The sequence below is a fragment of the Xyrauchen texanus genome, chromosome 1 (genome assembly GCF_025860055.1).
Source record: "Xyrauchen texanus isolate HMW12.3.18 chromosome 1, RBS_HiC_50CHRs, whole genome shotgun sequence".
NCBI classification, from domain to species: Eukaryota; Metazoa; Chordata; class Actinopteri; order Cypriniformes; family Catostomidae; genus Xyrauchen; species Xyrauchen texanus.
This window is the reverse complement of record NC_068276.1, coordinates 46557146-46581015: the sequence shown is the minus strand read 5'-3', so window position 1 is coordinate 46581015 and position 23870 is coordinate 46557146. Positions and strand designations below refer to the sequence as shown.

Below are 23870 nucleotides of genomic sequence, written 5' to 3'. Positions count from 1 at the left end.
TTTTCCCCAATTATCTTTTATATAGTGATTTCATTAAAGTCTTAACAAAGGTGTTTTAAGCCGTTAACCAAATCAAGCACCTCAAAGTTGAATCACATTATTACAAACATTGATTTGAAGTAAAAAAAAAAAAGTGATGAAAATGCAAAGGTTCAAGAGTGTATATGTAACGTCATTCATGAGGGAATGAACTGCAATCCCATGAAGCACTGCGAATTACGTAATTGAATTACAAATGATGGAAATATATAAAACTATTAATTTTAAGTTGTCGATTATAAGTCTAGAGTAATTTGAGTGTGTAGAGAGACTGATTTTATTGAATCATTCACATTGGCTGAGTTCAGAATGACATATTGCCCATACTATTACTACTTCAGCCATATATGTCATGACAGAAACTGAAATAGTAGTATGGTAGCATGCCATTCCGAACTCGGCCCAAGTGTAATGGAAGTGGGGCGGTTACAGCTGAGCTCTTTTGCTGCGGAAACAAACCACAGCAATAGATACACTTGAGTGGTGGATTTTCCCTCTCAGGATCATGGGTGGTGGAGTTCTTCACCAGGAAGTTTATTTTTATTTTTTTAATGAAGCAAACTGATGGCTTCACCTGTAGCATTTACCATCAATGAACAATTAAATTAAATAAATTCCTCTACGGAACAATATAATGGGATGTTTAATTCCAGAACCAGACTATTGCTCTGTATTGCAAAATAAATATTTGTTTTTAAACATATTCTTGAAAACTCCCTCCGCTTTCCAATGGTTTTACAAACCGAATGTCCTGCCCCAAACTCATACCCTTGGTTGAGCCAATGTTGCTGTGTTGGGCTTGGGGGCTGCTCAAACAAACAAACAGAGGAATGTTTTGATAGTACCACAGTGTTACACATTGTTAAAGGGGCACTCCGTAACTTTTGCGTTTGTGTCATCTTGGACCTACAGTGACACCTGGTGGAGTGGATGCAGCATTGTTTAATATCAATGACTTTCAGTTTCAGATTTTTCCCATTGTAGAAATTTCCTATTTACATTCAGCCATGATTACTTAAATCAATGTGTGAAAGTGTCCAATATCAGGGCAGTTACTGAGATTAAGCAAGTAGTATTTGACTGATCGTTTGATTCTAACATGTGTGACCCTCTTCATGTAGAATAAAATGGCTTTCATAAGGTTACTGATATGACTGAACATGTTATTGCGCTTGATTTTATACCTAAGTTTCACAATAACTATTAATTTGTTAAGGAGTAAAACTTTTTTAATGAAGAAAAAAATTACTGAATGCACCTTTAAGCTGGGATATGAGGAAGATCATGAGCATACAAAAATTACACATCAGTTTTAAGGTATTTTTGTGAATAGCATTTGAGAATAATTAGCTTATTTTTAAATTATTTGTAAATATAATTTTTTTCCTGTCAGGTACCTCTTTTTGAATCAACGTTTTTGCATATTTCTGGACAAAATTGGGGACATGTGGGTTGGGTTCTCTCACACATCTGCTGCCCTCTGGGCTTTCACACTGTGAGATTATTGCAGCTACTAGCCAGCTGTTCTGTATTTTGATGATCCTCTGAGATTTCATTCCAAATCTCTCAGCTATGTACATCTTGATGAACAGAGCCTCACATTATATACCTCTCATGTCAAAATAGTTAGTAGTTAATAGTTTATAGGTAGTTAATTTTTCTTATTAAACTCAATTTAAGGTAAGACATTGTTTGGTGGGTGTGCTCTCTGTGTTTGAAGATGTCTGTCAACACAGAATCAGTGGTTTCTTTTCCTTTCTAATCGGAATGAATCATGTGCTCTTGTTTGTATAGATTAAACACATATCACTTGAGAGGAACTGGTAGATATCACCTGCCAAGATTTAATGTTACTAGCTGTAATCTGCCAATCATCCATAGCAGCTGGCATAAACCATAGAGAGCGTCATAAGACAAGTGTTCAGGAGGGAGTCTCTCATCCAGGGAACTGTTATCTTCTCTGAAACTCGCAAACATTTGTGCTCTCTGGCTCACAAGGGATGTTGTGGAAAACAGTCCCAAACCGTGCAGTCATTCCACTCTTGCATACCTAGTAACACAGAGAATAGATTAATTTGCACTATGGGAGACATCACCACTGCCACTAATAAACAGCATGTGATTTACAGTAGAATGGAGTTTAGAGAGTTCTAAACAATCAGACTTGATGGGTAGTCTGGTTTCCAGGGCAACTTTTAATCTTTGCACATTCTGAATGCAGTAGTTACAAGATTGTATAAACTTTACAAACCAGGTGATATTTGTATATAATTCAAAGCATCATCTGTATCTTTGTATGTGAAGCTTAATATGAGTGATGTGTGTGTTTACAGACCTTTAAACTCCGTAACCTCCAAGCTCTGGAAAGAGTGAGAAGCTGCAGATTCAAATTGCGTTCTGTGCAGCTGTACTGTTATTAGGAAAACTGCAGGATTTTCCCACGGTAGAGGAAAAGCTATCTTCTTTTCCTTCTTATTGCAAATGTGCTTTTGCCCATTTACAATGCAAATGTTTATCTGAGGCTGGCCAATTGTCACATTCATGTATGTTGAACGTTAATAACAAAAATATAATTGACAAGCAATTTCACTTTATGCAAAAAACTTTATGATATTGCAATTCTGATAGATTTTTATTAATAGAATTTACACATAAATAATTATTTTGGGTGGATCAACTGCATGCCGTATACTTTGTCATCTACACATCCATAAAAAGAATTAATTTAAAGTGGTTTTAAACTTCATTAAATCAAAACTAGTTACCTAAGCAATCAACTTCACATTGGCCCTCAGTGGTAGAAAACAAAGCAGGTATTAAAGTATAAATGAATTATATACAGAAAGTAAGTAACATACTTGTCTGTGATTGGTTGCAATGCTCAACCGGTGCAAAAACACACATTAAATAGAAAATGTAAAATAGCATTTTGATGCAGTATGGGTAGATCTACACTGTAAAACATTGCTATAAATTTACGGCCAAATTCCTACAGCAATTTAGCATAAAAAAATGTAGCATTCTGGGAGATCAAGAGCAAGCTCACTGTGAAGTGACTAGTTTTAAGGTAAATAGCTGTTCTATGCAAGGCATTAGGGGAAAATGTACATTTAATATCATGATATCATCTTGGTTCCCAAAGATCATACCTTGCAAATGTCACTATATGGGGCAATGGTGATGCATTACACATAAAAAGCAAACCAGTAAAGGTTATTTCAGCAAAATAATTTCAGCAAATTGAGTGTTTTATGTTTTGATGAACTTAAAGTATAATTCAAGTTGTTGTCAAGACACACACAGAGATCAACTCCCAGCATGCAAAAGCAACAATGGTGACAATTAATAAACATATTTTTATGTAAAAAAGAAAAGGCTAAACATTAAAGTACAAGTAACAGACCACAACAAAAACAATGTCAAAACAAACCAGTAAATAGTTAAAAATTGAAGTAATTTCTTCATGCCGAAGCGCATGCTGGGAACATGGCTGTTAATTTCAACAACAGTAGATATGTTTGTAATTTGACAGCTATATGCTGATAAATTACAGTTGTATACTGCAGCTGTAAAAACAGGATCTAGCTGTTAATTTCAGCAATAGCAAGACACCATTAATTTGACAGTAACATGCTGGCAACCCTGCTGCCATTTCTTTATTGTTTTTTGACGAGAAAATCTTTAACAGTGTACATGGTTCTACAATTGACACGTTTCATGATTAGTTAATTGTGGCAGCTGTAATTGTTATCTAGATTATTTATTTAAGTAATTGTGCATCCCTATGGTGCACCATAGGATTCTATTCCCAAAATCACAATTTTCGTTTTAAAGGGGATTAGAGTCATAGACGTGTTGATTCTCTGTGAGGCAGAGGCACAGATCTCTAAAACGTTGTCAAACATTGTTTCTTTTTTAATCGCCAAAAGTCTTGTGGTTACTGAAGCTTATTTTGGTCAATCCAATTGCTCATTCAGTTGGTTTTTGGTGGGGTTATGAATGTCTAACCTGCAGAAATAAAATAAAACAATAAAAATATGAAATTGTACACACAAGTGTTTGGCCAACAAACCACAGACTGCTCTTTGAGGCAACTGCTAACAATTACTGTCACCTCAGACAGGAGACAGACACCATAAGCATCTATGCGTCCGCTCAAAATGGCCACATATTTAGTGCTCATGAAAGATATTATATTGAACCACACCACCCAAACTTTCATTATAGCAATGAACTACTCTGCTTGACTCTGTTTAATTCAAAATGCATTGTTTTCTGTGTGAAATGTCGAGTGGTGCTCTCCTGACATCCTGTGGACTGGGGCAGGTTAAAGTGGTTGTGAATCAGAGGCTGACTATGTGCACTGAGGAGCACAAAGGTGTTGTACACTTGCTAATGTAATTTCTCTGCAAGCTGAAGCATGTCATTTGAGGCTCTGGGGCACTTTAACAACCATCATGCTCTAGAGTAGAGTAGTTAGCTCTGGTGGTTAACTTTGCTTTCTTTTCTTTTTTTTAATCAAGGTGCCCAGAGACAAGAGACATAACAACACCAGGGTCTGTATGTGATAATCCGTTGCAGCTGATAGCAGTTATTTTAGGTACTGTTTCCATGGCCAGGGATCAGGTCTGCCAGAGATCTCAATATAACTGCAGCCTTTCAACTTGTTGAGCTGCGTCATTGTGATTTTGAAAATAGTAATAGATATTATCTGATATCAGGAAACACTGAGCATTTTAATCACTTAGTCTATATGATCACACCTATAACTGTGCATTTCAGCAGTTTATCATTTCAGCTTTTTGTCATGATAAGCACATCCTCAAACCTCTGGAAACTTCCTGTAATTCAAGACGTACAACCGAAGTACAATTTAATGTATACACGCACTGCAGTTATTGAAGTCTTTACAGTCTGGATTGGGCAACATTCAGTTTAAGAGGGGCGTGTTTACTAGTTTTTCATCGGAATGTAGGCACCCACACTGGGGCTGAGCTTCAGGTGAACGCGACTGCACGCAATCCTGATGCACTGAACTCATATGATTTCAGTTCACATCAATACAAACTAAAGCTTCATTTACACATTTCTGATCATCAAGGACGCCGGATGTTTGACGGGTAAGTTGCTGCTACTTTAATTATTTTGCTTGATATGCGTGTTCTTTATTTCATAAGATAACGCTCAAGGAGTTAGTTTTCCCATTCTCTTAGATAGGATGCTCTGTGGTAGCATACTAATGGAATAAGCCAAGAGAGGCTGTGAGGGGAAATCACTGTAGCCTATTGAACAGAATCGGGTGAAGTGTTACTTTTAGAAAACGTCGTCAACAAGATGAAAGACGCCAATTTTTTTATAAGTAGTTCAGTTGTTAATAATAATACGAATAAACAATTTGTCCGCAATATTAATAGTTCCCCAAAGTTCAAGCCAAATCTACGCCCTTGCCACTGTCACAGAGACAGGTGTTATATTTTATGGCACCCATTTAATTGATGTCTTTCCGGGAATACCTCACCACTCACCAGCTATTGGTGAAGAGGAGAGAGTAGAGTTATTGAGCCAATTAATGGATGGGGATTATTAGGAGGCGAATATGGCCATGACACCGGGGTTACCCCCCTACTCTTTACGAGAAGTGCCCTGGGATTTTTAACGACCACAGAGAGTATGGTCCTCGGTTTAAAGTCTCATCCGAAGGACGGTGCCTTTTTAAAGTGTCCCCGTCACTGTACTGGGGCATTGGGACCCATACAGACCGCCGGGTGAACACCCCCTACTAGCCTATTTAATACCTTTTCCAGCAGCAACTTTAGTTTTCCCAGGAGGTCTCCCATCCAGGTACTGACCAGGCCCAACCCTCCTTAGCTTCTGTGGGCAACCGGTCTTGAGCTACAATTAGAATTCGCGGGCGAAATTGTTCTGTGGTGAAGTAGAAATAATCGCTATTTTGCTCAGTAATTTGAAAGTCAGTTATCTTAAATAAACAAAAAGATCAAATTAGCAGAAATGTATGCTAATATTGTTTGTATCTCTTGTCAGGTGATGTCCACCGACTGACTGTATGTGTCGTAGTAGGCCTACCTACGTCTGAGGACAGGTAATGGCCAATATTAAAGCACCGTTACATTCCCTCAAGGAAAACTAATGGTTTCCTAATATGTGTGTGACTGCGAGGCTCAAGTAGACTTCACAGGAAGACATCTGGAGAGAACAAAACACTTGAACTCTCGGCGCAATCGTTTATAAAGCATAACAAGACCTTCTTCTTGAGAGGACGGACACTGGACCACATGAAACTAAAGCGAGTCTGATGTTTCTCTTCATCTGAAACGGCACTTAGTAATCTTGGAGATGTGTCTTTGATCTCTTAAATAATGCACGTGAGCGGAGACAACGTAAACAAAAAGTTAATTAATTAATTAGATCTTCTGCGTCAGTGCTGGATTGTGTGGACAGGTCATCTTCTGGTGGTTCAAACTCATTTCTCTGGGTTCTTCGTCTGAGAGATCTCCAGGAAAATTTCCACTTCATGAGAAGAGGAGAGGAAACTCTTCAAAAACATGGATGCTGAAAGGTTTCCCGAATTCTTTGATGATAAAAACCACTGGGAACACACAGCTCATGGTCTTTACTTTATCAGATGAGTCCGATTTCAGACCTCGAGAGGATTTAACGTTATTGTGTGACACCTGATGAACAATGCAAAAGTCAAACAGGTATGTATGTGGATCATGCTAGTTCTCGAATGTGTGTGTGTGTGATTACTTTCATGATTTGATTCATTGTGTTGCTAAAGAAAAGATGGCAAAAGACAAAGTGACAAGTTGTCTACTTATTTGAATACATAGGCCTATGCTTATTTATTATATTGCCTAAATTTTATAGTTTTTGCATTTTATTGCGGTCATATTGGGTATTAGGAGAATCAAACATGATTTTCAAGAATTTATAGCCCAATATTTTCAACTTCATTGCTGGTGATTGTTACATTTGCAGCAATACAGATGAAAAACTTGCATCATTATGAGCTTTTGCATTGCTGGTAGTTTAATGTAATTTTAGGTTAAAAGTCTTGTTTGTATAATTCATGGTGGTTTTGGTTTGGGGGACATTTTTTCAGTTGAATTAAATAAGCTACTCTTGCATCAACGATCCAGCTGTTTAATCTAATCTTCAAGAGGAGTACAGTTTACTTTTCATATAAACTTGTGGTGCTTAGGCATGACTCATAAACAGATTAATCTCTTCAGTTAAGTTTAGATTTAGTGCTCTGTGATTTTAGCAAGAAATGTAATGGTTCCACATGCCCATTTAAGGTTTTATTTCATTTGGCTTCATAAGTAGTGAACAGTAAATACATTTAGCATTAAAAGCACCATAAATGTGAAGTCATATCCTTTTTATTACATGGTCATGGGAGGCTCAAGGTTTATGTTCTTATACCTGCTCACTGGAGCAGCAATATAAACCAAATCTAATTTAACATCATTATTGCCTGTTAGTTATAGACCTCTTGACCTTTCATCCAGACAATAAACGATACTCTAATATGCCGGACTGTTAAGTGTACTGATGTTTCATGTAGTTAATTATTAATCATTAACTACAGTCTGTCTTCTTTTTTTATCTCATCGTTTATGATTATGCAGCACAGCAGTTTATAACCGGAGTCAGTAAACATTCTCCTCCTAGTTTTTCGTCCATATCATTTGTGGATAATTAAACAATACACATCAGGGAGAACCACATCAGAGGGCACTGTGGTGAAATATTTAATATATGGTAACCATGGATTAGGCTACATTTCTCAAAGCATCAAGTGTATTATCAACTAGTAGCAACAGAGCACAGCTAGAAAACTTTTAAAAACCTCATCATGTTTAAAGGTTCTCAGGGTGTTCACCCTAAAATTGAAAATTCTCTCATCATTTACTCACACTCATGCCTTCCCAGATGTGGTTGACTTTCTTTCTTCTGCAGAACACAAATTGTAATTTTAAGAAGAATATCTCAGCTCTGTAAGTCCATACAATGCAAGGAAATGTTAACGCTCTGAAAAGCACATAAAACATAATTGAAGTAATCCATATAACACCAGCAGTATAACCCATATCTTCAGAAGTGTTATATTATCACCAGTATGGGGTGGTATGTATGAAGAATGTGAATCACCAAAAAGATGAGAAGAATGTGAAAGGCATCTGTTTCTCACCCATACCTATCATATCGCTTCTGAAGACATTGACTTAACCACAGTCTTATGGATTACTTTTATGCTGACTCATGTGATTTTTTTTTTTTTTTTAGCTTTAAAAGTTTGGCACCCATTCACTTGCATTGTATGGACCAAATGTGCTAGGAAATTCTTCTAAAAATCTTAATCTGAGTTCAGCAGACGAAAGAAAGTCATACACATTTGGAACGGCATAAGTGTGAGTAAATGATGAGCGAACTTTCATTTTTGGGTGAACTATTCCTTTAACCTCATTAGGTTTGTACACACACGATGGAGAAATGGTGTCCTGGCTCCACACCTTAATTCTAAAGGGATGGGGGTATGTGTCTTATTAAGTGGATTTGGTGATTGACAGACTGGCCACCTGTCCAGGGTGTTTCTCTGCCTTCGGCCTGAGACAGCTGGGATAGGCTCCAGCACTACCCGCAACCCTACATAGCACAAGCAGCTATAGAAGATTGATGGATGGATGAATGGTGATTGACATCAATTTACATGATTTATTTTCTTTGTCTGTAGGAAGCTGTCTCTGTGCAAGGCACTCATCCTTGTAACAGTGCTCCTGTGTCCAGGTTGCCTGTCATCTCAGTGGGTAAGATAGTCCTTGAAAAACTGCCCTCTTTAAAAAATATTAGCATATACAGTAGAGTTTATATAACGCCTGTGGCGGAACAACCCGCCACTCTCTCTCTCGCACCATCGTCGCCTCACCACTGAGGCCTGTCCTTCAGCTAGGCTTACATCGGGAGTGGGCAGGAGAGAGGAGAGGTGCAATTTAATAAGCCTAAATTGCTGATTACATACATTTAAAAAATTCCCAGTTAAGAAGAACATGATGTTTGGCTCATATTCTCTCTTTAACCTTTAAGTTGCATTGGCAAATGGAGGAAAACTTTGCATGTTACTCTGCCTTTGATACCCTGTGGACTTCACCCAGTAATTTTCCCATTCACCTCCTGTGTAAGATCCAAGCTAGGTCTTATCAACCATTCATTATCATCTTCATTCCACTGGAATGACTTTCACACTTCTCTATGAAAGCAACACATACTGGTCCTATCCACTGGAAGCCAAGCTCATTGCACCATGAGATAATATGAAAATTCAGAATTTTATTTCCCAGCAAACTTTCCCAAACCTCTTTCTAAGAAAAATACTCCCAAGTCATCATTTCTTTTAAAATTGCCTTTTGGAGGAAGCTGGTGTTTTGAAGGTGAAATGTCAATTTCATTAATCCACCTTACCCATGGGCCCCATGGTAGACTTGGTCATCAACACTAATTTGAGTCTTTGCCTTGGTAATGAGGGCAGTTCCAGGTCATTCTGGTATTGCAGATGATGGACGTCGGTCATAAAGCACTATTGTGTCTGTGTGAGTGCAGTCATCTGTCGTTTTAACCCTCACAGTCAGACATCCCCACTCATTACTAGACCCCTATTCAACACAAGTCTCTAGGATATATTGGGTCAGAAGATTCAAAACACATTCCATTTCATCCTGCCATGATAACCTTATTAGATGACTTCATCCAAACTGAGAAAAAATCCTCTTACACTGTAGAAAGTAGTAACCTGCAATTGTTACAATAAAGAGCTCTTTCTACCTGATCTAACCATAAACATGAATTTTATTGGTGTAACCCAATGTATTCAGGCTGATTCATTGATAAGTTTGAAAAAACAAAGTTCATATATGTTAACACACAGAGATAATTTTTAGGTAAATAAAAATTTCAGTGAAGCTTTCTTGTATTCTCCTTTGAAAGGGTTAAACTTGAAAAACTTGTACAAAACTTAGCACAAAAAAGGAGTCAGATGTGTGCCAGTAAAACACACCTTTTGGGATCAAACTATGGAATGCAAGTTCAATGCTCTATGTGTATGCCTAAATCATTTAATATTGTTTTGATGCGTTTACACGCCCCGTGTGACACTCTATGTTGCTCAAATTAGATTTACGTGAAACCACAGATGATTTTTATTTTAGGAAAGAAAACAGCTGCTGTCTATGAGATTGTTTAACCTGATAGAAGCAGAAGTGTGAGCTCTCCACACCTACATAACATTTAAATACATACGCTCTCTCTCTCTCTCTCTCTCTCTCTCTCTCTCTCACTCACACTCACACTCACACTCACACTCACACACACACATCTTGTAGGGAAACAGGTAAGCCTCAAGGAACTAATGGAAACTGCTCTCTCTTCTTAGTCTGTTACTGCTTGTTTGTCTCGGATCAAAGCCAGGAATGTGTCAAAGAATGACAGAGTAATGTTATCTTTGAGGACAATTAGTGGTGGTCTGATAGGAATACTGCTTGTGTAATGGGGGCTGTGTGTAATGGAGATGATGTGGCATCTGCTGTCCAGCACCTGGGGAATACTCACCACACTTCCACAAATGTCAAGTGCCATCTAGCATGTCTGATGAGCAGGAAATGTTTTGGTGGCCTCTCATATCATGTGTCCTAAGCAGTAGTATGCAATAATTTAGAGTGCAAGCACAGGATACCTTCTGTTCAGTACTTATCATACATCAGCTGACTTACAGAAAGAGCAATAACTTAGTGCACTCCTCCACAGAAAGCCAACAAGCACATTTCACCACAAGATCATATCAGAATTCTTAATTTATTTTTCAACCAAAGTCTCCCAAATCTCTTTCCAATAATCATACCCCAGAGTCAACATTTCTTTTAAAATTACCTTTGGGTTTAAGGTTTTGAAGTACATACAGTATGTCAGTTGACTTAGAAAATGGTAATAACTGCAACTGCTATACAAATCATGATAAATCTGCGTGTTCCAACACAGCAAAAACAAATACAGTTACTGCTATATGTTAACCTGTTTTCCCTGTGCACTGAAAAATAAAATGCTATCCTTAAAAATGTACTTTATGGGGTAACCTTTAAATTAACTGGTTTGATTTAGGGGTTGAAAGGTCGCCTTCAGGGGTAGCACTGGCGCCTCACAGCAAGAAGATACCTGGTTCGAGTCCCGGCTCATCCTGGTCCTTTCTGTGTGGAGTTTGCATGTTCTCCCCGTGTTCACTTGGGTCCCTCTGGTACTCTGGTTTCTTCCAGAGTCCAAATACATGCAGAGCAAGTGCAATGAAGAATCTAAATTGCCCATAGGTGTGAGTGTGTGAACGTGTTTGTCTGGGTGTTAGCCCTGTGATGGACTGGCCACTTATCCATTGCGTTTCCCTGCCTTAGGTCTGAGACAGCTGGGATAGTCTCCAGCACTCCACGTGACACTACAAAGGACAAGCGGCTATAGAAGATGATTGGATGTATGAATGGTTTGATTCAAGTCAAACATAATTTATCTGAATCAAGCTAAATTACACAAACAAAAAATAAATCTAAGTTTAGTCAGGTTTAAATTTCTCCTTAAAGGGATAGTTCACCCAAAAATACAAATTCTCTCATAATTTACTCACCCTTATGCCATCTCAGATGCGACTTTTTGTCTTCTGCAAAACACAAACGAAGATTTGTAAAAGAATATTTCAGCTCTGTTGATCCCCACAATGCAAGCGAATGGTGACTAGAACAAAAGTGCAAAAGGCAGTATAAAAGTAATCCATAAAACTTCAGTAGTTAAATCCATATTATCTGAAACTATTTGATAAGTGTGGGTAAGAAAAAGATCAATATTTAAGTTTTTTTTTTTTAACTGTACAGCTACAATTTCACATGCACATGCTGGTGTTGAAGTGACTTTCACATTCAGCCACCTACTGGTTGGGGCTGGTCAAAGGTGGAGATTGATAGTAAAAAAGGACCTAAATATTGATCTTTTTCTCATCCAAACCTATCACATTGCTCCAAAAAAAACATGGAATTAACCCCTGTAGTTATTTGGATAACATTTATTACTTATTTTTGTCATTTTTTGACTTTCTGAGTTCTGGTCACAATTCATTTACATTGGGAGAACATACAGAGATGAAATATTCTTCTTAAAATATTAATTTGTGTTTTGCTGAAGAAAGTCATACACATCTGGGATGGCATGTGAGTGTGTAAATGATGAGAGAATTTGCATTTTTTTGGGTGAATTATCACTTTATAAGGTACTGTTACAATTGCAAGTTTCTGTGTACGTTGAAAAAAATGTGCCTTATTTGGTAACATCAAAATAAACTTGTTTTATTCAAGTCCAAAATGTTATTCAACATCATTGAATCAACCTGAATACTTAAGGAAACACACAAAATTAATGTAGCCAAGTGGAGAATTTTCATGTAGTTGAACTCTGGTCATGGATTGGACATGGCCCCTTTAAGAACCAGAGTTTTTTGATGCACAAGAGTGTGTTGGAAAGGGGGTAAGACGTGAGAGCATGCATTGTGCAAGAGAACTCTCAGTTTTGTCCATCGTTTGATAATTATTTGGGATGCATATGAATGTATGTGTGGACTTTGCCCACCTGTGTGCACACGTGCAGGGGCTGGCCTTCACCGCATTTCGTTGAACCTTATTTCCTTTTTGTATTTGTTATTAATTTTATATATATATATATATATATATATATATATATATATATATATATATATATAGATATATTAATAAGAAATTAATATGGCCCCATCGAGTGCTGTTTTTAAAAAAAAAAAATTATACAGCTTATTAATTTTTACAGTTTAGTGCAAAAACACCTTAGCACGGCATAAGTGAGGAAATTTAGTACTCAGGTATTCTGCCATTCAGTCTCTCTTTGTTGTTGTTCTGCAACCTTTCAAATGCACTTCATTTTTTTTTTATGTATTTGCAGTCATCCAGGAGAGTAGAGGTTGGAGATGATGGTCAAAAGATCTGGAGCCAACTGCTTTTCATGAATGAGTGGGCGTCGTGGGGCGGCTGGTCCGAGTGCTCAAGCTCCTGTGGGGGAGGAGCCTCTGTTCGTACACGCTCATGCATCACCAGGTAAATCAAAGCCTCGGCTCACCACATCACACTATCTTCTCTGTATGTACAGAAATAATGAAAATTAAGAATCTGTGTACAAGGAGAGATGCTGTCCTGGTTTAATCGCGTATCACAGTGCCAGTGATTGTACAAAATAGGATGTGTTCCTGGATTTCTAGCAACCAACCAAAAAAAATGTTAACCCAAAAAATTGTATTATGTGGTAACATCTAATTTAAAGGAATAGTTCAACCAAATTAATACTCTCACCGTTTACTCACCCTCATGCCACACTAGATGTGTATGACTTCTGCTGAAACAAACAAAGATTTTGAGAAAAATATCTCAGCTTCGTAGGTCCATAAAATGCAAGTGAATGGTGGCCAGAACTTTGAAGCTCTAAAAAGCACATTAAGGCAGAATAAAATTAATTCATATAACTACAGTGGTTAAATCCATGTCTTCAGAAGTGATATCATAAGTGTGAAGTGAGAAACAGATCAATATTTAAGTACTTTTTTTTTACTATAAATTCTCCTCCCTGCCCAGTAGGTGTCAATATGCACAAAGAATGAGAATCACCAAAAACAAAAGTAGATATCTTAGGAGAGAAGAGAGCACTTAGGAGGGCTGGTGAAAGTTGACATTTATTGGACAAAAGGACTTAAATATTGATCTGTTTCTCACCCAGACCTAGCATATCACTTCTGAAGATATGGATTTAACCACTGGAGTCATATTTCATTTTGGAACTTCAAAGTTCTGGCCAGCATTCACTTGATTTGAATGTACCTACTGAGCTGAGATAATCTTCTAAAAATATTTATTTGTGTTCTGCAGAAGAAAGAAAGTCATACAAAGTGTGAGGAAATTATGAGAGAATTTTCATTTTTGGGTGAACTATTCAGTAACATGTCTGAATCAACTTGACTACATTAGGTTTCACCAACAAAATTAACTGTAAACTTTTTACAGTGTACCATTCCCTTCTGATTTCTGAGGTAACAGACGGTTAGAGTTAGGGAAAGGACTATGTTTGTTTGATAGGAATGTTTTTCCATGGAGACGTTCTACTTGCCATAATCACTGTGACTGTTATAAATCACATACAAATGTTCCATTCTAATTGCTGTTTCTTTTGATCACGCTCATGTGATTCGTATAAAATCTACACTAATTTTATACATCTAAAAATTATCTTTGTTTTGTTTCCCTCTAGAAATCTAGTGGGACGGGCGTGCCCAGGGGACACCAGGCAATACAAGATCTGCAACACAAAGGTGCAGTAAATCCTGAGTCACACTTTTATTCTAGTGGAAAGGTAGCATTTATGCGCAGTTGATTTTAATATTAGTATTTTTGGTATTACCAAAATTATCACTTGCATTGTTTTTGCAGAACTTTGTCTGTGTTAGCACATAGATGAGTGTGAGAGTGTGATTGAGGCTGCTGGGACTGTTTAAAAATTAAAAATATCCCCTTTTCTCCCAATTTGGAATGCCCAATTCCCACTACTTAGTAGGTCCTCTTGGTGGAGTGGCGGGTGGCAGAGGACAAGTCTCAGTTGCCTCTGCTTCTGAGACAGTCAATAATCCATGCATCTTATCACGTGGCTCGCTGTGCATGACACCACGGAAACTCAGCATGTGGAGGCTCATGCTATTCTCTGCGATCCACACACAACTTACCATGTGCCCCATTGAGATCGAGAACCACTATTCGCGACCACAAGGAGGTTACCCCATGTGACTCTACCCTCCCTAGCAACCGGGCCAATTTGGTTGCTTAGGAGACCTGGATTCGAACTCACAACTCCAAGGGTGGTAGTCAGCATTAATACTCGTTGAGCTACCCAGGCCCCTGCTGGGACTGGTCTAATGATTCAGAGTGTTAATGAATCAGGGCTTTAGCAGGTTTACCCAGGCTGTGTGTGTGTGTGTATATGTTTTCTCTTGAGCTTTGTGTTTGTAACATCAGGAGTGTGCGGCTGGCTCTCAGGACTTTAGAGAAATGCAGTGTGAAGCTTTCAATGACAGACCCTTAGTTGCTGGCAAAAGTTACCACTGGACAACCTTTCATGGAGGTCAGTGAAGCATGGCTTACCTCTTTAAATCCTTTATGTATTCTGACTGAAATGTCTGAATTGATGCCCTGTCACCTTTGCTTCAGGTTCTGACCCCTGTGAGCTCAGCTGCCTAGCTCTTGGACACAATTTCTACTACAACTTTGGGCAGGTCCTTGATGGCACTCCTTGCCCAATAGAACAGGGGGCTGTCTGTGTGAATGGAAAGTGTCTGGTGAGTAGCTGCTTTGTTAGTTTCATAATAGCTAGCAATAACAAAATCTTTCCCTCACTATAAAAGTTAAAATGAGAAGTTTTTACCTTAAAAGAGCTATATCTACCTTAAAATTACTGGTAACACTTTGCAATAAGTTTCCATTCATTAACATTATTGTTAGTGTAATCATTGTTTTACAGCATTTATTTATCTTAGTTAATGTTTGTTTATAAAAATAAAATTTTTCATTGTTAGTTTGTAGTGCATTAAATAACATTAACTTATACAACTTTGGATTTTAAAAAATTAGTAGTATATTAATTTATTAACATTAACTAACATTAATAAATTCAGTAAAAGTATTGTTCATTGTTAGTTCATGTTAACTAATGTTGTTAATTACTTTTTCTTTTGTTGATTTTGTTACGCACAAGGCCCACAAGTTTGTTGATGTGTAAATATAAGGTCCGAGTTACAAAAAAATTACATTTTGATTGAACTTGGGATAATATACATATTATACACAATTCTGTTTTAATTAAATATTAAATGTAAATTAACAATATGATATTTTGAAATATGAAATGTGTTACTTTAGGCCGTATCCCTTTATACTGTACTGTATATTCCGGTTGATTCAGTCATATTAAATAATATTTTTGACTTCAACTAGTTCATTTAAATAAAACCAGTTAATTTAGATGATTGTGTATCATGTACCATACCATGGTATTTAATGAATGAATGAACGAACGTTACATTTATACAGCTTTTCTGACATTACACTCACAGTGCTTTACACAGTAAACAGGGGACTCTCCTCAACCAATAGTTGAGTACCTTGTTATTTAAAGTACCTTGGAGTACCATACTGTTTATGGTACTACAAAAATACCGTATACAGGTATATGGTAATCATTCAGTACCATGATATAGCAAAATATCATTGTACTAAACCATCACTGTAACATGGAACCACCACTTTACATATAAGGGAAATTGTAAGTATTGCTATTTGATGTTAATTTAATAACTTTTAGACAAAAATTATATTTAATCAGAGCGAGATCTCTGCCTGTAAGCTGCCCGTCTGGTTTCACCTGCCTCTGTTTGTATATGTGAGCCTAGAAACACACACAGATGTCTTAGGATGATCCAGCTTTAATTTAGTGTTAAACATTCATGTAGTGGGGTTGAAACAGATTGTTTTGCCAATACTGATGATGTTAGACAGCCTTTGATCTCTTTTCTTTGAAAGAGATTTGTCATAAACTCCACACTTGAAAATATTTAAGTATAGATTTGTGTGCATTTATTTTTAAGACCTTTAATCACGCTGTGAATTTGGTGAGAGTAGATAGAAAGTTCTGCCGCTTAAATCAGTCTGTGCTTACTGAGATTCAAACCACTGCCCCAAGTGGCCAAAACTGGAAGTGTTGTTGAACGTATTGACACATCTGAGCTCGTGTTTCCAGGTGAAATGTTCACATAGTTAACAGGAATACATATTTTGTTAACCTTACCTAAATGTCAGTGGAGTACAAAATTAGTTTTAGAGAAAAAATGCATCCTCCGAATCATGCTCGCCATTGTTTATGTGAATGTGACAACTTCCTGGTTTCCACGGATCTGGGACCCGCATTTCGAAGGTTGCTTTCGAAGGTTGCTCATCAGTAGCGCTAAAGGGAAATGTGATCACATTTGAACTGATGCAAAAATGTCTCATGGGGGATGGCATTTTCCAGTAATCTGGCAGTGAATTTGAAAGTGAATGTTTGATTTCCCATCTGATTTTTTAGATTTTAGGTTAACATTTATATTAATGTGTAAGAAACAAGATATCTTTTGTCCTGAAACTGGTCACAATTTCTTTACAGTTTTTCACCTTTTTGCCTACACCTAGTGTATTTCAAATGGGTCCTTCAGTATGACAAATACATTTTGAATATTATATGTACAGTAGTCTCTCAATTAATATTAGGTCATAAAAACAGCATAAATAATAATTATGAAAGAGCAAGTGCTATTAAACATTTTGTTAGATGGAGAATAGCATATCAAACTGCAGGACATGTTAACTTTCCAATAGTACTTGGTTCAGGTATGTCCTTTCTCCAGAGTAGAAACATGAATAGACACAGTTCACAGTTAGACAGACTAAGTTTATTTCTTGGAAAATTCCCAAGATTCTGTATGACTGCCATGAGCGGTGCCAGTTTTCATCACAAGCGTTGTTGGATCAGCTTGTACTCCTGAAACTGTATGTGGCATTGCTTGGTATTTTGACCACTAATCCCAGGGCTTTTGTGTGTATGTGTGTGTGTGCAGAAGCCAGGATGTGACTTGATCTTTGGATCTCAGCAGCAGGAGGACGCCTGCATGGTGTGTGGAGGCCACAACTCAACCTGCCTTCATCACCGAAGCGTCTACCAGAGCAACGGGGTGAACAATGGTCAGCTATGAATCTAACGACACTCAGACTTGTTCTAAACAGTAGAACAGATAAATCATTTCAGAATTCTGCTATGTGTTCATTCAGTTTTGTCTAGAAAAGATATAGTAGGTGCAGAAGCTCAATTGACTTGTTCTATGCAATAGTCAAAGAACTTTGATACTTTGAAATCAATAGTTTCAGTAGTATTAAAACATTAATGTGAGGGGTGTGACCAAAAGATAATGGCATTAATACTTCTATGAAGGTTGTTACTCCGAGCAGCTCAGTGGCCTCTGAACTTTAAGATTTGGCAGTTAGCCATGGAATTCTTAACCTAATTCTTAACCCCATTTCCACCTGATATTAAGATGCGTTTTTGGTAATCGGATCACATGTGGCCAGCGCTAAATACAGATCTATAAATGGGCTCTAATACGTTTTGTGATCGGATCACAAAAGCCACATATGTACAGTATGTGGTCAGAAACACATCTGAACGCATCACATTTGAGGTGTAAATGCAAATCCGTCCAGTATGCGTCCTGGCAGCTGCGAAACGTCACCCCTCGCCTGTCAATCAACCGTTGCGCTAAAACAAAAGTTTAAACTTTTCTGGTTACGAACGGCTTTGAAAGGAAAAAGCATCCGATCAGAACAGCGGATATATGCACAAGCATGAGAACTTCACAGATCTTCTTCAGAGTCTGCTATCAACACGCAGGGGCACTTTTGAGATGCACGAACATCTGCAGCTCGTCTAAAATAACGGACATTTCTGCTCGAAATGTTGATTTTGTGCATAGATTAAATTTCAGCTGCATCGGGGAGAAATAGTGCACCGTTTTTTGAATTTTCTGACTTTGTTGAGATTTATTATCATGCAGGAACACACTGACATAGTGATTGATGTAAGTTCCTCCCCTCCAAATCCGATCACAAGTGGTCACTGAAGATGCATTTAAATGACCAGGTGTAAACAGCGATGTGTCTCACCTGACCACATGTGACCGGATCACCCGAGACGCATCTTAATACCAAGTGGAAACAGGGTCTAAGTGGTTTCTGTGGGAAAGTGACAGTGACACCTCTCTCTCTCTCTCTCTCTCTCTCCCCTTCTCTTTCTCTCTCTTTACCCTCACATTTAAAAACATATCTACACACTTAGAACACTGCACCTCTGGCTTTGAACTTCGCCGCTTGAAACAGGACCTCTTTTAAAAGCGTACCTCACGTTTGCCAACTGAAAATACAGAGCATTTACATTGGGGAAAACAGCGATAATACTGGCTTTGTTTGGCCATCTGAAAAGTGCTCAGTTCCCACTCTCTAGCATCTGGATTTCTGAGAGTAGGATAACAGATGGGCGACTGCCAGCACAATGCTCTGTAAGGAGGGTCAAAAGTCAAAGGAGAAGAGAAATGCACTGCCTGGATCGTAATTCTGTAGTACCTTGCAGCCAGATCACAAAGACAACAAGTGCAGCTGCAGAAATCATAAAAACACATATAGGTTTTTCCATGAAAGAGTGTGCACCTGTTGGAAATCAGAGTTTTAGTTTTTTTCAATATTGAGATACAATATTCTTTCATCTGTTTTTTCCCAGCAGGACTGTTTGGGTACAGTGAGGTCACTATGATCCCGGCCGGAGCCACGCACATCAGAGTGACTGATAACAGCAGAAACTATCTAGGTTAGAGCACAGTACTGTGTGATCTCTCCGCTAGAGGTTCAACATGTGTTTTTCAAAGCAAAGGAGGCAAGGTGCACAGTGTGAGATAGAATTGTAGGAGACTACAGACAAAGGCATACCTTTATTAGCCCCATAAATAGACGTATTGTCAAAATTGCAGAACTTCTAGTAATTTTTCACCTTTTAAATAAAATTCTCTAAGAAATCATGAACTAGCTGTAAAGAAAAAAAGTGCACTTTGTCTAACTGCTTTATGAGGAAATTAGGTGCTTTTTTAGTGAAGTATTTTTAGAAAATCACATTTTGTAACATACTTTATAGCCCTCCAAAATGGTCGTTCTCAGTTTGTGATCAATGGGAACTGGAAGATTAATGTTCCAGGGGAGTACAGTGTGGCAGGAACCAAACTGCTGTACCGCCGTTCTGCTGATACCTGGGAGAGTTTTGAAGTTCCAGGACCTACTCAGGAGGATTTGCACATTATGGTTAGCTCTACGATGACACTTATTAGTTTTGCTTGCTAAAGCAACTATCACTATTGTGCATACAAAGATTTTGGTTCACCAGATTTTTAACTGTAAGATGGTAAAACGTAAAAAAAAAAAAGAAAGTCCAGAAAGAACCATATTTATCATGGGCCAGTAAGCAAAAAAACAGAACACCCTAGCAACTATTCTGATCACCCTAGCAACAATGAACTAACAACCACTCAGAACACCTTAACAACCACAAATCAACACCCTGGCAACCATAAACAACACTCTAGCATAGTTGTGACAACATTTGCACAGGCAAGCATAACTTTAAATGTAATGTAAAATGTTAGTCTAGTTTAAGTTATTGTTATTTAATATATAAAAATATAATTTTTATATTACCTTTTAGAATGTTTTTTTTTTTTATGGAAAGTTTATTTACTATGTATTTTAATGATTAGTAGGTATTCAATTATATTTTTTTACTGATCTGTTTGTAGGTATTGTCCACTGATAAGAACCCTGGGATAGAATATGAGTATTGGCTCCCTCCAGATCGCTATGCTCTGTACCATGGGAGAAGTCAACTTCGGCAGCCTCACCACACAGCAGAATTTCTGCCCTTTGGACCTCCAACATCCATTACCACAACTACTACCACAACTACTACCACAACTACTACCACAAGCACAACACCACAGCTAGTCACTAAACTTCCTTTCTGGGGTAAACTCCTATATTTCCTAATGTTAAGGACACTAAATATACATATACATATACAGTAGATATACATATATACACACATATTTACATATATATACACAGGCGGCCAAAAGTTTGGAATAATGTACAGATTTTGCCGTTTCATAAAGAAATTGGTACTTTAATTCACCAAAGTGGCATTCAACTAATCACAGAGTATAGTCAGGACATTATTGATGTAAAAAACAGCTCCATCACTATTTGAAAAAGTAATTTGTTATCAAAAAAATTACCCCAATTCTAGCAGCCATCACTCTAACACTGTATCATTGAGTAATCATGCTAAATTGCTAATTTGGTACTGAATTGCCACTGTATGTAATAGACTAGCATGCCTTAAGAACAATATTAAGTAAATATATACACAGTAGCATGTATGTGTATACATATATATATATATATATATATATATATATATTGTATATTAGGCTATTGATTTAAAAACGTTAATTAATGGCAATATTGAATCATTTATATTATTATTTAAAAAATTATGCATAAAATAAATTCGACAATTGATCATGTCCCTGGTCCATAATAAGGAAATTTCATCTTCAAGTTTTCATGAGTCTTCCGTTCAAACACAGCTGGGCGGACCCCAACTCTGAATGCACGTTTAACTGATACAGTGTTCTGAAAAGGCTTTTATGACATGAAGCAATCAAAGTGAGACTCTCCAAAAGCATCTGTCTGATGCATATATTCATAGACATGTCCTTAGAAAATCTCTTAAGTCTACCACGGACCGATGGTCAAATTCAATTGCAAAATGGAATGCTGTGGACTGTAGGCCAATGATAGGCTTATGTTCAGTGATATTGAATAAACTATAAATTACCTTCTAAAACCACTTTATATAATATCTCATCAATGTTTACTTATCTGCCACAATAATGTAATATATTTTAATCATCTGAAGTATTATATTTCTTACTGTATATATTATACATTATTTTGAAAATATATTTGGGGGCCTTTCTCAGCAAATATTGATATATATGAATTATTCAATTAATTAGCACATCATGTAATTAATTTGATTAAAAATGTTTAATCGACAGCCCCATAAAATGGGGCCACATGGCAAAAGAGAAGCACCTAAGTTTGCTGCCATTGAAAACTTACCTAAATGATTTACTTATTAATTTATTTGTAGAAAGTAGTTGCTCATGATGACTTCACAGTGATGTCATTTTGTTGTTTACAAAAAGTCGTAGTACACCAAAAATCGTTCAAACGCCTTTTTGCATTTTTAAGATACAAGCAATCAAATATGGAGCCCCCATTTTTTTGGGCCACCCTGTACAGTAGTGTGGAATAGTTAAGTGCTCGCGGAACAGATGTGTTTTCAGCTGGTTCTTGAATGTAGAGATGATATCAGCATAAGATAAAAAAGCATGAATTTGATGTAATTTAAATGTTAAGGTGATTTAAAGTACACGTGATGGAAAATGTTTGCCAGAAATGAGTCTTTTTTTTTTTTTTTATTAAAGCTCAATGTTAGGGGCCTTTTGTAAATTCAAGTGTTATTTACAAGGTTATGCTCTCAGGTCCTGCTGGCCACTGGCCGTTTCAACCCCCCTATCAGCAGCAGCCAGTTCCACGGTTGGAAAGAGACGAACACCGCAGGAATCGGCTGCCTGAGATACATCGTAGAGGTCAGCACATGTTATCAATCCTTTTATACAGGCCATAAATAAATTTTAACACCTACCACCACCTTGAACAGCCTCTCTTACAACTGAGGCCTATTTTTAGGCCTATTTGTTCCTTTTTCATTCCAACTGATTATTTGATTCATTACAATCTTGGCATCTGATTAGGTCTTCTAAAACATTATTATTTAATTAATAGATTCTTATTTATTAATTAAATATTTGTAATAATCCTTTTGTAGGCCACTGTGGGAAATGTTGGAGGGCACGGGGAAAAGGGGAGCGTCAGCGACAGTATTGCCAAAAAGATTTTGGTGAGGTCAACCAACATGTCTCACAACAAATGTTTTTTCATATACATAACTGGCTCTATTTTATATTTGACAATATACTTTCTGCTACGATAGTGTTCAGAGCAAAAGTTCTGGAAAAATTATATCATGGTGAAGAAACCCGCTACGACATCCATATCATCCACACATACCGCAACCGCTACCGTCTGGAGCATCGTGAGTTCCTATGGGCACCCAACAAATGTGACTGTCCCCCCCTTGAGGAGGGCCACCAGTATGTGTTAATGCTGCGACGGCATATTAATTACGAACACACTCTCAATCGTATTCTGATAGAAGAGGACAGCTACGCTCAGCCATATCGAGCACGTGAGGATAGCCTTCTTCGCCCCCTAGAGGAGCTCTGCGGTAATAGAGGAACTAGAACTCCGTTCAGGGGATAAACACACATGGTGCCTTTTACACTACTTAACTGAACGCTTATCCTGTTGTTCGACTCACATGCTAAGAAACAAGGCATGCAAAGACTGCAAATCTTCTCTGACGCTGAATTTAAATAAGTGACGTGAAGTTTGCATACCTTTAAAGGGACAATGGATAGTTTGTCAGGATAAATTATGTCCATGAGTACATGAGGCAAGCCAAGGCAAAGAGAGTCACTAAATGAAGCACTTTAGGTGGACAGTTTCACCTTCCTTTAAACCGTATATACAAAGTAAATATTATACACAGAATGTATGATGCTTTTTCTTGCACCGCATGTTTGTTAATGGCATAAAATTACTTGACAGCATGTATATTTATCATATTGTCATTTATCATTGTGAATTTTTTTTATTTTTATTATATGTATTTATATGTCAAAGGTATTTGTAGATGAAACCTGCATTTACATATAGCCTTATCATTTTAAATGTTGTACCATCTATATGTTTGCCACAGTGAAAAGTGTTTGAGAACTTCTGCTCTGTCACATTATAAGCTGTCAAATATATTTTTACACACCTAAGATAAGCAACAAATACATACACACAAACACACACACACACATATACATATATATACATATATATATATATATATATATA

The 23870-nt window shown here is 37.3% G+C and overlaps 1 protein-coding gene across 3 annotated transcripts; it reads left to right on the top strand.

Moving 5' to 3' along the window:
* Positions 1-4664: 4664 nt before the first annotated feature.
* Positions 4665-23852, top strand: LOC127646954 (ADAMTS-like protein 5). 3 transcript variants are annotated; one of them, XM_052130954.1, is made up of 14 exons: positions 4665-5159; positions 6082-6758; positions 8798-8870; positions 13060-13211; positions 14413-14473; positions 15171-15276; positions 15363-15490; positions 17801-17924; positions 19510-19596; positions 19918-20081; positions 20573-20798; positions 22385-22492; positions 22732-22803; positions 22897-23852. In XM_052130954.1, the coding sequence occupies exons 2-14, from the start codon at positions 6742-6744 to the stop codon at positions 23223-23225; spliced, it is 1647 nt and encodes a 548-aa protein (XP_051986914.1). In that variant the 5' UTR covers positions 4665-5159; positions 6082-6741; the 3' UTR covers positions 23226-23852. The 3 variants fall into 3 exon arrangements, with proteins under 3 accessions (XP_051986914.1, XP_051986929.1, XP_051986921.1); XM_052130969.1 differs by having other exon boundaries at positions 4666-5159; positions 19513-19596; positions 22897-23850; XM_052130961.1 differs by lacking the exon at positions 4665-5159 and adding an exon at positions 5697-5880.
* The last annotated feature ends 18 nt before the right edge of the window (positions 23853-23870 follow it).

Coding starts and splice junctions, on each gene's coding strand:
- LOC127646954 (XM_052130954.1), top strand. Junction 15,277..15,362: donor CTGGACAACCTTTCATGGAG/GTCAGTGAAGCA, acceptor CCTTTGCTTCAG/GTTCTGACCCCTGTGAGCTC. Junction 20,082..20,572: donor AGGAGGATTTGCACATTATG/GTTAGCTCTACG, acceptor ATCTGTTTGTAG/GTATTGTCCACTGATAAGAA.